This window comes from Aphidius gifuensis, linkage group LG1, assembly GCF_014905175.1.
Source record: "Aphidius gifuensis isolate YNYX2018 linkage group LG1, ASM1490517v1, whole genome shotgun sequence".
Taxonomy (NCBI): Eukaryota; Metazoa; Arthropoda; class Insecta; order Hymenoptera; family Braconidae; genus Aphidius; species Aphidius gifuensis.
Genome location: NC_057788.1, coordinates 8,568,487 through 8,583,199, shown reverse-complemented (window position 1 = coordinate 8,583,199; position 14,713 = coordinate 8,568,487). Strand labels below are relative to the sequence as shown.

At 26.1% G+C, this 14,713-nt stretch overlaps 1 protein-coding gene and 2 long non-coding RNA genes across 3 annotated transcripts; 1 reads left to right on the top strand and 2 right to left on the bottom strand.

Moving 5' to 3' along the window:
* Positions 1-29: 29 nt before the first annotated feature.
* LOC122847625 lies at positions 30-1,856 on the bottom strand. The gene is made up of 5 exons (XR_006373390.1): positions 1,476-1,856; positions 1,262-1,376; positions 1,066-1,154; positions 262-983; positions 30-169 (listed from the first exon to the last, which is right to left on the bottom strand). It is a non-coding gene; the product is annotated as an uncharacterized LOC122847625 (long non-coding RNA).
* Positions 1,857-7,503: 5,647 nt separating this feature from the next.
* Positions 7,504-10,261, bottom strand: LOC122847618 (X-ray repair cross-complementing protein 5-like). Its single transcript, XM_044145418.1, has 12 exons — positions 10,037-10,261; positions 9,856-9,963; positions 9,516-9,733; positions 9,324-9,443; positions 9,177-9,255; positions 8,968-9,105; positions 8,733-8,907; positions 8,528-8,655; positions 8,315-8,458; positions 7,854-8,245; positions 7,658-7,763; positions 7,504-7,589 (listed from the first exon to the last, which is right to left on the bottom strand). The coding sequence occupies exons 1-12, from the start codon at positions 10,064-10,066 to the stop codon at positions 7,578-7,580; spliced, it is 1,650 nt and encodes a 549-aa protein (XP_044001353.1). The 5' UTR covers positions 10,067-10,261; the 3' UTR covers positions 7,504-7,577.
* A 148-nt stretch (positions 10,262-10,409) lies between these two features.
* Positions 10,410-14,678, top strand: LOC122847622. Its single transcript, XR_006373387.1, has 3 exons — positions 10,410-10,519; positions 14,398-14,563; positions 14,661-14,678. It is a non-coding gene; the product is annotated as an uncharacterized LOC122847622 (long non-coding RNA).
* The last annotated feature ends 35 nt before the right edge of the window (positions 14,679-14,713 follow it).

Below are 14,713 nucleotides of genomic sequence, written 5' to 3'. Positions count from 1 at the left end.
TCATTTATATTTAATTATTAGCTTGATAATTCACTTTGTAATACTATTATTATTTGAAAACGATTTATCAATTTGAAAAGAGGATCTCGAGCTAGTTGTGTTATAATATTTCGTACATTTTTTTCAACAGAGAGCAGTGCGCTCTTGCAACTCTAAAGCGAGGTTCAACCTGTAAGCAACAACAACAGTGGTTTATCAAACAAAAAAAAAATTAATAAATTTAACATTGATAAGGCTCAACAAAAACAAGTAAATGTTTACCAATAATAACAACATCAACAATAAGTGGTGGTACATTAAAAAGAGCATAAAAATCAACAACATCGGAACCATGTCATGGTCTTCAATTTCGTAGTAAAAAAAAAGACAAAGTTTTCTCATAAAATCATATTAAATAATTCTTCAAGTGTTGAGACTTATTCAAATTCAATTATTTGTAAATCCAATTGAAGTTGACATTCATAATAATTGAGGAATAATTTTTTATCATCAGGGATTCATCATTGTTGAAGCATAACATTATGAAGATGGTCTCTCTACTATATTTTTCATGTTGTTGTTGTTTCATTTGATGATTGTTGAAATAATGTTTGAAGCACTTCATTAATAGAGCATGAATGATGATTTAGATGGTACAATTGACAATGTTATATGATTTTTCCTAAGACAAAAAAAAAATGATAAATATCAAGACAATTTTTTTTTTTTTTCAATATATAATAAATTTTTAATTTTAAATCATTGTTGTTAATCAGCTCGAATTACAAATCATGGAATAAACTGAAAAGGACTCTATTGGATCCATCTCAGCAAGGGCTTCACAGGAATCATAATCAAATTTTCACTGGTGGTGCTGGCATCACGATCATCGTCATTTTCACCACTTGCTAATCGTGCTGAAACAGCACACTTACTCGTCGAATAATCTCACTTTAGTTTCATCTCTGTATGTCAGCACAATGCAGATTAATTAAGTTCGATCACTGTAACTGTAAACAAAAAATATTTTAGCAAAGTGTTGGATAAAAAAATAATTTATTAATAATAAATGTTAAATATATTCACCATCATTTGTTGTTTAATAAAGTGCCAAGATCTTTGTAACTTATTTAGACATACTTTCCAAATAATAACTGGCTATCTATTTTTTGTATCTATAAAAAATAAAGATTGTAATTAAAATAAAATTTTCACAAGTGAAAAAACTAATAGATTTATTTTTAATTGATATTTTGTTGCGTTTTTTATAAAGTCCATTTACCTGTTGCCATTTTTAGTTGTAAATTCTCTGATGTCAATGAAAATCCAAGAGCCTTGTTAATTGTCATTTGAGACGACATTTATCTATTTAATTCCTGGTCATCCTTTTGTTGTATCTATAAATATTACATAATAATTAATATTTTGATTTTATTTAGCTAATATTTAATTCAATTATAACAAATGCAAGTATTCAATATATTACTTAGGTATACCTTTTTCTTCGTGCAATAAATAGCCGAGACTTTTGTCCTTGTAATTCCTGACCATCCTTTTTTTTTTTACTCTTACTTTATAACACTTGGTAAGACAAATTAAAATCCAAGCACATTATGACACTATCAACAATATCATTATTTACTTGGTATGATTCATGTTATATTTTAGCATACAAGGATAGTCTCAATTGTTTCAATGATTTTAACTTGTGCTTTTTACTAAAAAATAATGTTGTCTCCAATGACAATCTAAATTAGTCATTTTCTTTTTATGTTCCAGTTTTAATAATTGTGTTTTACGCATTACATTAACACCTTAGACGTTTCAGCCATATTTTTTAATAACTGAAAACAATAAAAATATTTAAACTAAAATAAAATCACGACACAATTGTTTACTCTAACAAGAGCGCGGCCATTTTGGATTTGAGAAAATTTCACTCGCGCTATCTAGCAATAAAATTACCGACTATTATTTTGTACAATTTTACTTATCGACAATTATGAATTTTAAAAATTATAAAAGCTCCAGGAAGCCGTACACCTGGGAGTTCACCTAGGGTTTCAGGTAAAGATTATGCTGAAAGGGGATGAATAAAAGAAATATTGTGATCAACGTGTTTTTAACCTTTAAATTGATTTTTAAAAAAACTGAGATTGTTGTTAATATAAAAAAAAAAAAAGTGCAGGACTTTCTGTTTTTTTTATTAAATCAAAAGGGCAGGACTTAACTCTATATTTTTCTGTATTTAGAGGACCTTAGGTTCTCGAAGACGTTAAAAACAACATTTTCTGTATTTACTTAAAATGAGTGCAAAGAGGATATGTATTGAAAAAGACCAACAAACCTCTGATGATGGTGACAAGGATAAAAAAAAAGTTGTCATCAATTCATTGGATTACGACTCATTAGCAAGAATATTTATGTTGTTGCCAATACCAGAAAGGATAGGCATAGAAAAAGGTGAATATTATTATCAAAATAAAGTTTCTTTTTTGTTAATAATATATCAATGTTTGTATTATTAATTTTTGAGTTCGATATACGTTTCATTCTAGTTTGTACCAAATGGAAAGAGGCATGTCAACTAGCCTGGTATAACATTAAAAAATACAAATGTGAATCATCAATTGGACGTTGTTATGATAACCGTTTGTTAACACAATCATACCTCGAGAAAATATTATTAAGATGTGGTAATTATCTAAATGAACTATCTCTCTCAAAAGTTTGTGATTCAAGTATCATGCCATTTGTTGGTGATCATTGTAAAAATTTAACAACCTTGGAATGTAAATTTGATAATAATTCCTTTATTGATAATGCTGACCACTTTGTTCAAGCATTTACACAGTTGGATAAATTAAAATGCATCAAAATAACAATGGATCACAACTACTCAAATAAGATAATTAATCTCTCTGCAATAATTGAAAGCCTTCCGGAAGAAATTAATGAAATTCATTTATTTTCTAAACCTATAATATGGGAAGAAAAACCAAATATTGGAATGGTAAGTAGTTATTAAATATCTAATGAATATAATACAAAATTTATATTTCATCAAATGAATATATAAATTATTTAAATAAATTTTTATTATTTTTAGACTTTTAAAAAATTTAAAAACCTTCAAAAATTGGACGATGATACAAAACTCATGAATCTAACATCTTATACCACGTTCTTATGGCTCAGGCACTTGGAATATCTTGGTATTTATTGTAACATGATGCCGGACTTAGCAAATACAATTGTTGAATATTGCAAGAATTTAAAACATTTAAGAATACATCATATATATTCTCCTCGTGTTATAAATAATATTGCTATCAAAAAGTTAACAGAGTTGAAAAATCTTGAAAGTTTAATATTGTTTGGTGGCTCTTCGCTCAAAAAGGAATCAGTAATCGCAATTTCAAACAATTGTAGAAAACTTAAACGTTTGGAAATTTCTGTATGTTTCATAGAACCATCTGTTGATGGTGAGCCACTGTTTTCATCAACTGTTCTTAATGAATTATCAAAATTACAATATCTTGAACATCTAAATTTGAGTGACACATTACATCTTGAAGATAGTGCAATTATTGCTATTGCTAATAATTGTAAAAACCTAAAAACCTTAAATATCTTGGGGTGCGGAGCTATTACTAAAACAGGTCTCGATGCTTTAACAAACTTGGAAAATTTAGAAAACCTATATTTAAGCTTTTTTAAGATAATTATAGACAGCTTCCTTATAAAATTGAAGAGATTGAAAAAATTGCGTTGTCATGAATGCGAAAAACTTACTGAGGCTGGTATTATTCAAGTTATAAAAAATAATCCAGATCTTGAATTTCTTAAAGTGATCCTTCCTATTGGTAATATCACAATTAATATGGTTATTGCTGCTGCAGATCAGATAACTGAAAATCGTACAAATGGTATCATTTTACACATAGAATTATGTAATTCGTTAATAGAAAAAGCTTCTAAGTCAATCATTAAATCTCAATGGTTAGTCGTTAAATAAATTTATCGTATATCTTTTTCTAATTTATTACATATATATTACTTGGAATCATAACAATCTGAATGACAATGTTGATTTTTTTGTAAAACAAAGCTTGAAAATAAATATACTTTCTAAAATAATTTTTTGTATGGAACAATTATTTCTACTTTTAATCGTACATATGTCAATACAAGTTTTAAAATAACTATTTTTATATTTTTATAATAAACGTGGAATTTATTGTTGATATTTACAAATTTGTAAATAACAATCGCATCTTATTGATGATATATATTTTTTTAATAAATATCCGCATTAACAAAAATAAATTGATTGATTATTCACCTAAAAAAATATTCATATACAAAAAAAAATATTTCTAAAGATTTGTTGAAAATCAAAAGAAAATATTACATTTCAATAAAATAATAAATATTTTTATTTATTTTATTAATTATTGTGCATATATCTTGATTTAAAATATGAAAAAATAAATACAAAAAGATTCAATTGAATAAACAATGTAATCAGTAAAGTTATTTGATGTAATTTGATAATATACTTTTGATAGCTGATAGTGACAATAAATGACATCATAATTTATTTAAAATTTTTGTATTGCCCCCAATGAAAATACTTGAAAATACCGTTATCAAAACCATGCTGGCATCCTAGACATTTAGCTGCGATTACGTTAATACATTATTCCATGTGAGTGTGAGTGCATGTGAGAGTGTTTTTATTTTTTTCATAATCATTTCATATCAAATCTGTCAACATCTGTCAACTTGATATTATCAAGGACAATTAAGGCTAACAATAGCAAAATTGAAGGTCAAACGTAAAAGATTGTCTGATTAAAAAATAAAAATCATCATTACATTAATACATTTATTGAAAAAAAAAAAAAATACGTTACCAAGTCAATGACATTGTGTTATAAAAAAGGAAAAATTTATTGCATCAACTACTCAATTAATCATCAACAAGGAATTGATTGAGGTAAATAAGAATTTATTATTTTAACAATAACATTTATAAAATAACCACCTGTTTCAATTGTATTGTATAACTGTTACATTACACTCAACATTATTTGGCTTTAAATATAATTTGATTGATGTTGTTTACTTTATCAATCTAGTTGTAAAAAATTTAAATTCATCATAATTTTTTTTATATATATTTCCAGAGTTTACTTAAAATGAGTGTAAAAAGAATATGTGTTGAAAAAGACCAACGAATATCTAATGACGGTGACAACGATCCAAAAGTCGTCATCAACTCACTGGACTACAACTCATTAGCAAAAATCTTCATGCTGCTGCCAATACCAGAAAGAATAGACATGGAAAAAGGTAGATATGTTATTAATAATAATAATAACTTATTATCAAAATAAAGTTTCTTTTTTTTTTTTTAAATAAAATATCAATGTTTGTATTAATAATTTTTAAATTTGATATACGTTTTATTATTCTAGTCTGTACCAAATGGAAAGAGGCATGTCAGCTAGCTTGGTATGACATTAAAAAATACAAATGTGAATCATCAATTGGACGTTGTTATGATAATCGTTTGTTGACACAATCATACCTTGAGAAAATATTATTAAGATGTGGTAATTATTTAAATAAATTATCTCTCTCAGATGTTTGTAATTCAACTATTATGCCATTTGTTGGTGATCACTGTAAAAATTTAACAACCTTGGAATGTAAATTTAATGATGATTCTCTAATTGATAATGCTGACCACTTTGTTCAGGCATTTACACAATTGGATAAATTAAAATGCATTAAAATAACAGTGGATCACAACTACTCTAATGAGACAATTAATCTCTCTGCAATAATTAATAGTCTTCCAGAAGAAATGAATGAAATTCATTTATTTTCTAAACCTCTGTGGTATCGAAAACAAAATATTTCTATAGTAAGTTGTTATGAAATATTAATTAGTTGTTTACGTATTACCAGTGACAGACAATACTATCAATTAAATACAAATTATTTAAATAAATTTGATCTATTATTTTCAGACTCTTCAAAGATTCAGAAATCTTCAAAAATTAACATCAGTTGGCCTCTGTTTAGACAACATAAACCTTCAAGAAATAGCGGACATAACAACACTTGTTCATCTCAACATTGGAATATATGATATACACGAAAACCTTTCTCTATTTAATAAACTCGTTAATTTGGAGTATATCGACTTGACCATGGGTATTGACTATGATGCGAAAAACTTCTTTACAAAAGTACTTGAGACCATTTTTTGTACATGCAAAAATCTAAAACATCTTGATATTCCACCTGGTCCTTATGATGTAAATAAAATTTCTCTTGAAAAATGGATAAACTTTCAAAATTTACAACATCTTGGTATTTCTTGTAATATAATGCCTGACTTAGCAAATGCAATTGTTAAATATTGCAAGAATTTGAAACATTTGAGAATATATTATCCTTATGGCATTATAAACAATACTTCTTTAAAAAAGTTGACAGAATTGGAAAACCTTGAATGTTTAATATTGGATGGTCCGATTGAGCTTCATGAGGAATCGATAATCGCAATTTCAAACAATTGTAAAAAACTTAAACGTTTAGATCTTGATAATTGCCTTGTAGTATCAACAGGTATTGATGGTGACGAAATTTCTTCTTCATCTGTTCTTGATGAATTATCAAAATTACAATATCTCGAACATCTAAACTTGTATGATTCAGGAAATCTTGAAGATAGTACAATTATTGGTCTTGCTAATAATTGTAAGAATCTAAAAAATTTAGATATCGAAATGTGCACAGGTATTACTGAAACAGCTCTCGTTTCTTTAACAAACCTGGATAATTTACAAAAACTTAATATAAACGGTCTTCATACAATAACTACAGACAGCTTCCTCATCAAAATGGAAGGATTGAAAGAATTGCATTGTGGTTGTTGCAGCGAACTTACTCATGCTGGTATTATTCAATTTATAAAAAATAATCCAGATCTTGAATTTCTTGACGTCTATTCTATCGATAATATAACAATAGACACGATTATTGCTGCTGATCAGGCCACTAAAAATCGTACAAATGGTATTATTTTACACTTAAATTTATATAATCCATTAATGAAAGAAGCTTCCAAGTCAATAATTAAATCTCAATGGTTAGTTGTTGATAAATTTGATTAAACTTATCGTATACCTTTTTCTAATTCATTATATATTACTTGGAGTCATAACAATTTGAATGACAGTGTTAATATTTTTGTAAAGCAAAGTTTAAAAATAAACATACTTTTCCAATAATTTTTGAAATCTGACAATTATTTTTACCTTTCTTTTTCATAAATTTCTTATTCTTTCAATAAATAATCATTGAAACAAATGAATTGATATATTATTCACCTAAACAAATATTCATGCAGACATAAATGTTTCTAAAGATTTGTCAAAAATAAAAAACAAATATTATACTTCAAAAATAATAAATATTTCTATTTATTTAATTAACCATTAAGTATCTTAATTTAAAATAAAAAAATAAATACAAGTAGATTGAATTAAATCCATTTTAAATCCCAGATACAAAGCACGTCAGTCATCAAACTGAAAAAAAAAATTACATGATTAGATATTTCTCAATTAAATTATATATTAAAAATTAATAATCTTACAAGATCGTCTAAATCAACTTCAGGAGCAACTTCAGTTGTATCTTTGTCTGTTAAAATTGGAGTATTCTTATTCTGAGCAGGTTCATCTTGTGCCTCTTCCACATCCCTACACAAACAAATAAGCAACATAATAATTTTAAAAAATCATTTATACTTAATTATGTAAAATAATAAAAAATAAAAAAAAAAACATTACATAGCTGTTGTGCTATTATTTTCCAAAGTTTCTCCATCTTTTTCTTCTTTTGGAATTGGAAATAATTCTATGAGTTTCTCAACACATGAATCAATTTTTTCATTTGCAATATAAGTTGTAGCTTTAATTGGTGCAAGTAGAGAACTTTTAACAGGTGGTAATGGTGAATTTGGATTGATAGCACGATAAGCTAAACTGTTCCATATATGTTGAATTTTAACATCATTTATTTGACCAGGTTTTAAGACATCATCATCCAATAACATGGTGTCAATTAAATTATCAACTGCATCATTTTCTTCCTTTTCTAATTGTTTTAAAATTGATCTATAAGGTCTTGGATCAATGACACTTCTTTCATCAGCATAAATTAATTCATACATATACATACACTGAAAATAATTTAACACAAATTAATAATGATTATTTTACATTAAAATAATTATCATTAATAATATTACCCAAGGTTCACCAGGTACATTAACACATGGAACTAAAACATTCATCTTTGGAGCTGAAGCTTTGCAATATACTTTTCTAACTAAACCAACTTGTTTTTTATCAGCCATGGCTTTAACCAATGCAAAAAATTGTTTCTCTGCATCCTGATAAATTAATAACATTATATTATTTTCATGTATTATTATTAAATTAACAATTGTCATGTTAATTACCTGACTTGGCAAAATTATATGAGTCTGTAGTCCACATCTGTAATCAAGTTTAACCAAATCTTGATTAGTAAAACCATAAAGAATAAATGATTTTTCTGTTTCAATTTTTAAATTATGTGCTTCATGTTCTATAAATTTAAAATCATCAATTTATTATATTGTTTTTGTTGTGATATTTATTTATGTATTTTAATAAATAACAAACCTGTTATTGGAATAAATTCTTGACCATACAAGTAGCCCTCATTACAATCATCTCGAGTGACAATATTTTTTTCTCTATCAACAAGTTCACTTTTTTTAGAAACAATTGTATCTTGATTAAGATCAGGATCAACTTCAACTTTTTTCCATGATGGAATTGATGGTTCTTCTTTTGCCTATAATACATCAACATTTTAATAAACAAAATTAATTAATAAATTACTTTTTTTTGTTACCAAAATATATGCATTTATTTTTATCTTGATGTCAGATATTTCAAGATCACATTTCCAAGCCATTGGTTTTTTATCTTTAACTCCAAATATTCTAAAAGATGGTAAAGTTTGATTGAATGTCATGTATCCACCAGAAACCTGTTGACAAAAAAACATTAAAATTATTTGAATATTTATAATTTAATTGCATTTTTTTTTTGGTTAATTACTTGTTCAACTAAATCCAGAATCATTTTTTCACTCTTGTTTAGCTCAGCAGTGTCAATTGTTGTCAGGGATTTTGTTCCACTTGAAAAATAAAATATCAATTGTTATTATATGCAGCTTGAATTATCAAAATTAATAATATTTCTTACATGCAAAGTAAATGAAGTGTTTCCCTGAGAATACTGTTTGAAACTTTTTCCATATCAGCTGCATTTAATACATCAGAAGGTAAATAATCACTTAGCATGATCAATGTTGTTCTTAATGACCTAAAAAAAATTACCACAGTATTTTAAACTTTATTTTGTTAGTAATTGTAATGATTGTTGTTTGATATTTACCCTAAACATTCACTCTTTGCAAGTTCAACAGCAGTATGAAGTGCCTTGATCCAATTTTTGTTGTGACAATTTTTGGGTTTTATTTTATTTATATTTTTTATTGTATCAATTGATACTGTTTGAACTGGCTGGAACTCTTCAATGTTATCAAAATTATTCTGGGCTGCATGAGAACCCATTAGAATGATGCCAACTTCATCATTGGGTCTTAAGAAAATCTAAAAATATAAATCAACATGAAATAACTATTTGTTGTTGAAAATTTATTTATAAAAATATTATAATGACAAATGTCTTTGTGTTGTTATTTATTGACAGAGAAAAATAAAAAACAACAAACCTTTTTTTGTATTATTAACGTCATAACCTCTTTAACAGTATCAATAAAAACTTTTCCATTTGGATCGTCTTGTTCAATTCCAACATCAGCAACAAAGATAATAGTTTCCTAGAAATATATTTTTATTTAGTGTTTAAATAATATTAATTAATGTTAAAAATAAACAATAACAATAGCTTACTTTCAGCGGTTGACCGGTTTTTCGTGACATTTTTGGTGAGTGATATGTCAACAAATAAAAGTATATAATCAGTCAAGTTATTTGATGTAGTTTGATGATGCACTTTTGACAGGTGACAATAAATGACAGCACAATTTATTTGTTTGTTATTGTTTATAATATTGAAAATTTTTTATTTACAACGTGAGACTTTTGATTATTATAAACCGTTATTGAAACTATGTTGGTGATGTAGACATCTAGCTGCGATCACGTTATTCCATGTGATGAGGATTGAGGATGTTTTTGTTTTTACATATCAATTCATATCAACTTTATATTATCAAGGATAACAATAGTAAAATAAACGGTCAAACGTACAGAATTGTTTGATTAAAAATCATCAAAACGATATCAAGTCAATGACATTGTGTAGTGGAAAATAACAAAATTTATTGCATCAACTACTAAATTAATTATCACCCAATCAAAGGATCAGTTAAGGTAAATGAAAATTTATAATTTTAACAATTACATTTATTCAATAATTTCGTGTGTCCATTGTATTTTAACTTGTTGCATGACATTCAATATTATTTGGCTTTAAATATAATTTTATTGATGTTCATTTTGCTGATAAATCATCAACTGTTAATTGACATGAATGTTATTGAGATTGATATTTTTTTTTTATGGTTATTTTTTTTTATTTTATTAATCTGGGTGTTATACATTTGGATTCATCATCATTCAGCATTTTTAGTATTTACTTATAATGAGTGCAAAGAGGATATGTATTGAAAAAGACCAACAAATCTCTGATGATGGTGACAAGGATCAAAAAGTTGTCATCAATTCACTGGATTATGACTCACTAGCAAAAATCATCATGTTGTTGCCAATACCAGAAAGGATAGACATGGAAAAAGGTGAATATTATTATCAAAATAAAGTTTCTTTTTTTAAATTAAAATATTAATGTTTGCATATCAATTTTTTAATTTGATATGTTTTATTGTAGTTTGTACCGAATGGAAAGAGGCATGTCAACTTGCTTGGTATGACATTAAAGAATACAAATGTAAATCATCAATTGGACGTTCTTATGATAATCGTTTGTTGACACGATCATACCTCAAGGAAATATTATTAAGATGTGGTAAATATTTAAAAAAATTGTCTCTCTCAGATGTATGTAATTCAAGTATTATGCCATTTGTTGGTGATCACTGTAAAAATTTAACAAATCTTGAGTGTAAATTTCCTGTCGATTCGTTAGAATTTGATGCTGATCACTTTGTTTCAACATTTACACAATTAAATAAACTAAAGTGCATTAAAATAACAGTGAATCATTGGCCGTGTTATGGTAAAGCAAATTTCTCTGCAGTAATTAAGAGTCTTCCAAAAGAAATAAATGAAATTCATTTATTTTCTAAATCTGTAGTGTTTGAAAAACGAAGAGTTCTTATGGTAAGTAGTTATTAAATACTAACTAATTGTTTATCACTAGTGGCAAACAATACTATCAAATGAATATAAATTATTTAAATAAATTTTTATTATTTTTAGACTTTTAAAAAATTTAAAAACCTTCAAAAATTGACAGCACATGAGCTCCATTTGGACAATATAATTCTTCAAGAAATAGCAGAAAAAACAACACTTGTTCATCTTGACATTCGACTATATGATATATACCTAAAGGGCTTTATTTAATAAACTCGTAAATTTGGAATACATTGACTTAACAATGATGATTACTACAAGTTATTATATGAAACAAACTTCTCTACAAAAGTACTCAATACTATTTTTTGTACATGCAAAAATCTAAAACATCTTGATATTCCATTTGGTCATTATGATGTAGCTAAAATTCCTCTCAAGAAATGGATAAATTTTCAAAACTTGGAATATCTTGGTATCACTTGTACTATAATGCCTGACTTAGCACATACAATTGTTAAATATTGCAAGAATCTAAAACATTTGAACATAGATTATCCTTGTCACATTATAAATAATACTGCTTTAAAAAAGTTAACAGAGTTGGAAAATCTTGAATGTATAATATTGGATAGTGTCTGTAAGAGTGATGTAAAGTCAGGAATCAATAATCGCAATTTCAAACAATCGTAAAAAACTTAAACGTTTAGAACTTAATGATTGTCATTTAGTATCATCTATTGATGGTGAGCCACTGTCTTCTCCATCTGTTCTTGATCAGTTATCAAAATTACAATATCTTGAACATCTAAATTTGCATGGTTCATTACTTCTTGAAGATAGTACAATAATTGCTATTGCTAATAATTGTAAAAACCTAAAAAGTTTAAATATCCGACGTTGCACAGATATTACTGAAACGGGTCTCAATGCTTTAACAAACTTGGAAAATTTACAAAAATTAGATGTAAGTTTTCTTAAGATAATTACTGACAGCTTCCTTACCAAATTAAAAGGATTAAAAGAATTACATTGTTATATGTGCGAAAATTTTACTGATGTTGGTATTATTCAATTTATAAAAAATAATCCAGGTCTTGAATATCTTGATGTCATCCGCAATGTTGAAATTACAATTAAAATGGTTATTGCTGCTAATGAGGCAACTAAAAATCGTACAAATGGTATTATTTTATTCATAAGAATATTTAATCCGTCAATACTACAAGCATGTAAGTCAAAAATTAAATCTCAATGGTTAGTTGTTGGATTTACAGGTCAATATTTTTGATAAACTAAGAAATAAATATACTTTCTCAAATAATTTTTGTATGGAACAATTATTTCCACTTTAAATGGTACGTATGTAATTAAAGCTTTGATGATATTCAAGTGGCCTAAAGAATCATTTTATATTTTTTTTAATAACTGTGCCTGTTATTGTTGATACTTACAAATTTGTAAGTAAGTTAAATTCTTGATCATGACAATCATCTTATGGACAATATATTATACTAATAAATGACCACATTATTAGTATTACTTGTTGTCTATATTACTTGGAATCATAATTCAAATGACAGTACTAATATTTTTGTAAAACAAAGTTAAAAATAAAATATGCTTTCTCAAATAACTTTTCGTATGGAACAATTATTTTTACTTTTAAGAGTACATAGGTCATTGCAGGCTTTGAAAAATATTTTTATATTTTTCTAATAAACGTGCAATCGATTGTTGATTGTTGAAGATTTGTCGAAAATGAAAAATAAACATTATTGAATTGAACAAATGAAGTAATCAGTAAAGTTATTCGATGTATAGTTTGATGATACTCTAAGTTTAACTTTTAACAGCTGACAATAAATTAAGCTACACAATTTCTTTTCTCTTTATTATTTATATAACAGTTAAAATTTTTCATTTGCAACTTTTAGACTTTTATGTATAGTTGGGATCACCTTATTCCACGTGGGTTTTTTTTTTGTTACTATTTTTTCAATATCCATATCAAAAGTTAACAAATAATTATAATAGCGAAATAAACGAGTAAACGTACAAAATTGTCTAATTAAAACCTATCATTAAATCAATACATTTATCTATTTTTTTAACTATGTACTAAATTAATCATCAATGAAGGATCAATTAAGGTAAATTAAGTATCTTAATTTCAAATGAAAAAATAAATACAAGAAGATTCAATTGAATAAACAAACAATGTAATCAGTAAATGAAAGTTATTTGATGTAATTTAATAATACACTTTTGATAGCTGATAGTGACAATAAATGACAGCACAATTTATTTATTATTGTTATTGTTTGTGACATTCAAAATTTTTTTATTGCCCCCAATGAAAATACTTGAAAATACCGTCATCAAAACATTTAGCTGCGATCACGTTAATACGTTATTCCATGTGAGAGTGTTTTTTTATTTTTTCATATCATTTTATATCAAACCTGTCAACTTGATATTATGATTTATGAAGGACAATTAAGAATAACAATAGCAAAATTAAATGTCAAACGTAAAAAATTGTCTGATTAAAAAACATCATTACATTAATACATTTATTAAAAAAGATAAATACGTTACCAAGTCAATGATATTAAGTTATAAAAAAGAAAAAAATTTATTGCATCAACTATACTAAATTAATCATCAACGAGGAATCAATTGAGGTAAATAAGAATCTTATTTTAATAATTAAATTTATAAAATAACCACCTGGTTTAATTGTATTTTAACATGTTACATCACATTCAACGTTATTTGGCTTTAAATATAATTTTATTGATATGTTGATTTCAATAGTAAATCATCAACTTTCAATTGATTTATATAAATTGAAATATATTTCTGTTTATTTTATTATCCTAGGTGTAATACATTGAAACCATCGTCATTTTTTCCATATATATTTCCAGAGTTTACTTAAAATGAGTGTAAAAAGAATATGTGTTGAAAAAGACCAACAAACCTCTGATGTTGGTGACAAGGATCAAAAAGTCGTCATCAACTCACTGGACTACGACTCATTAGCAAAAATCATCATGTTGTTGCCAATACCAGAAAGAATTGACATGGAAAAAGGTGAATATATTATTATCAAAATAAAGTTTTTTTTTTGTTAATAAAATATCAATGTATGGATTATTAATTTTTAAATTTAATATACGTTCTCTTCTAGTTTGTACCAAATGGAAAGAAGCATGTCAACTTGCTTGGTATGACATTAAAAAA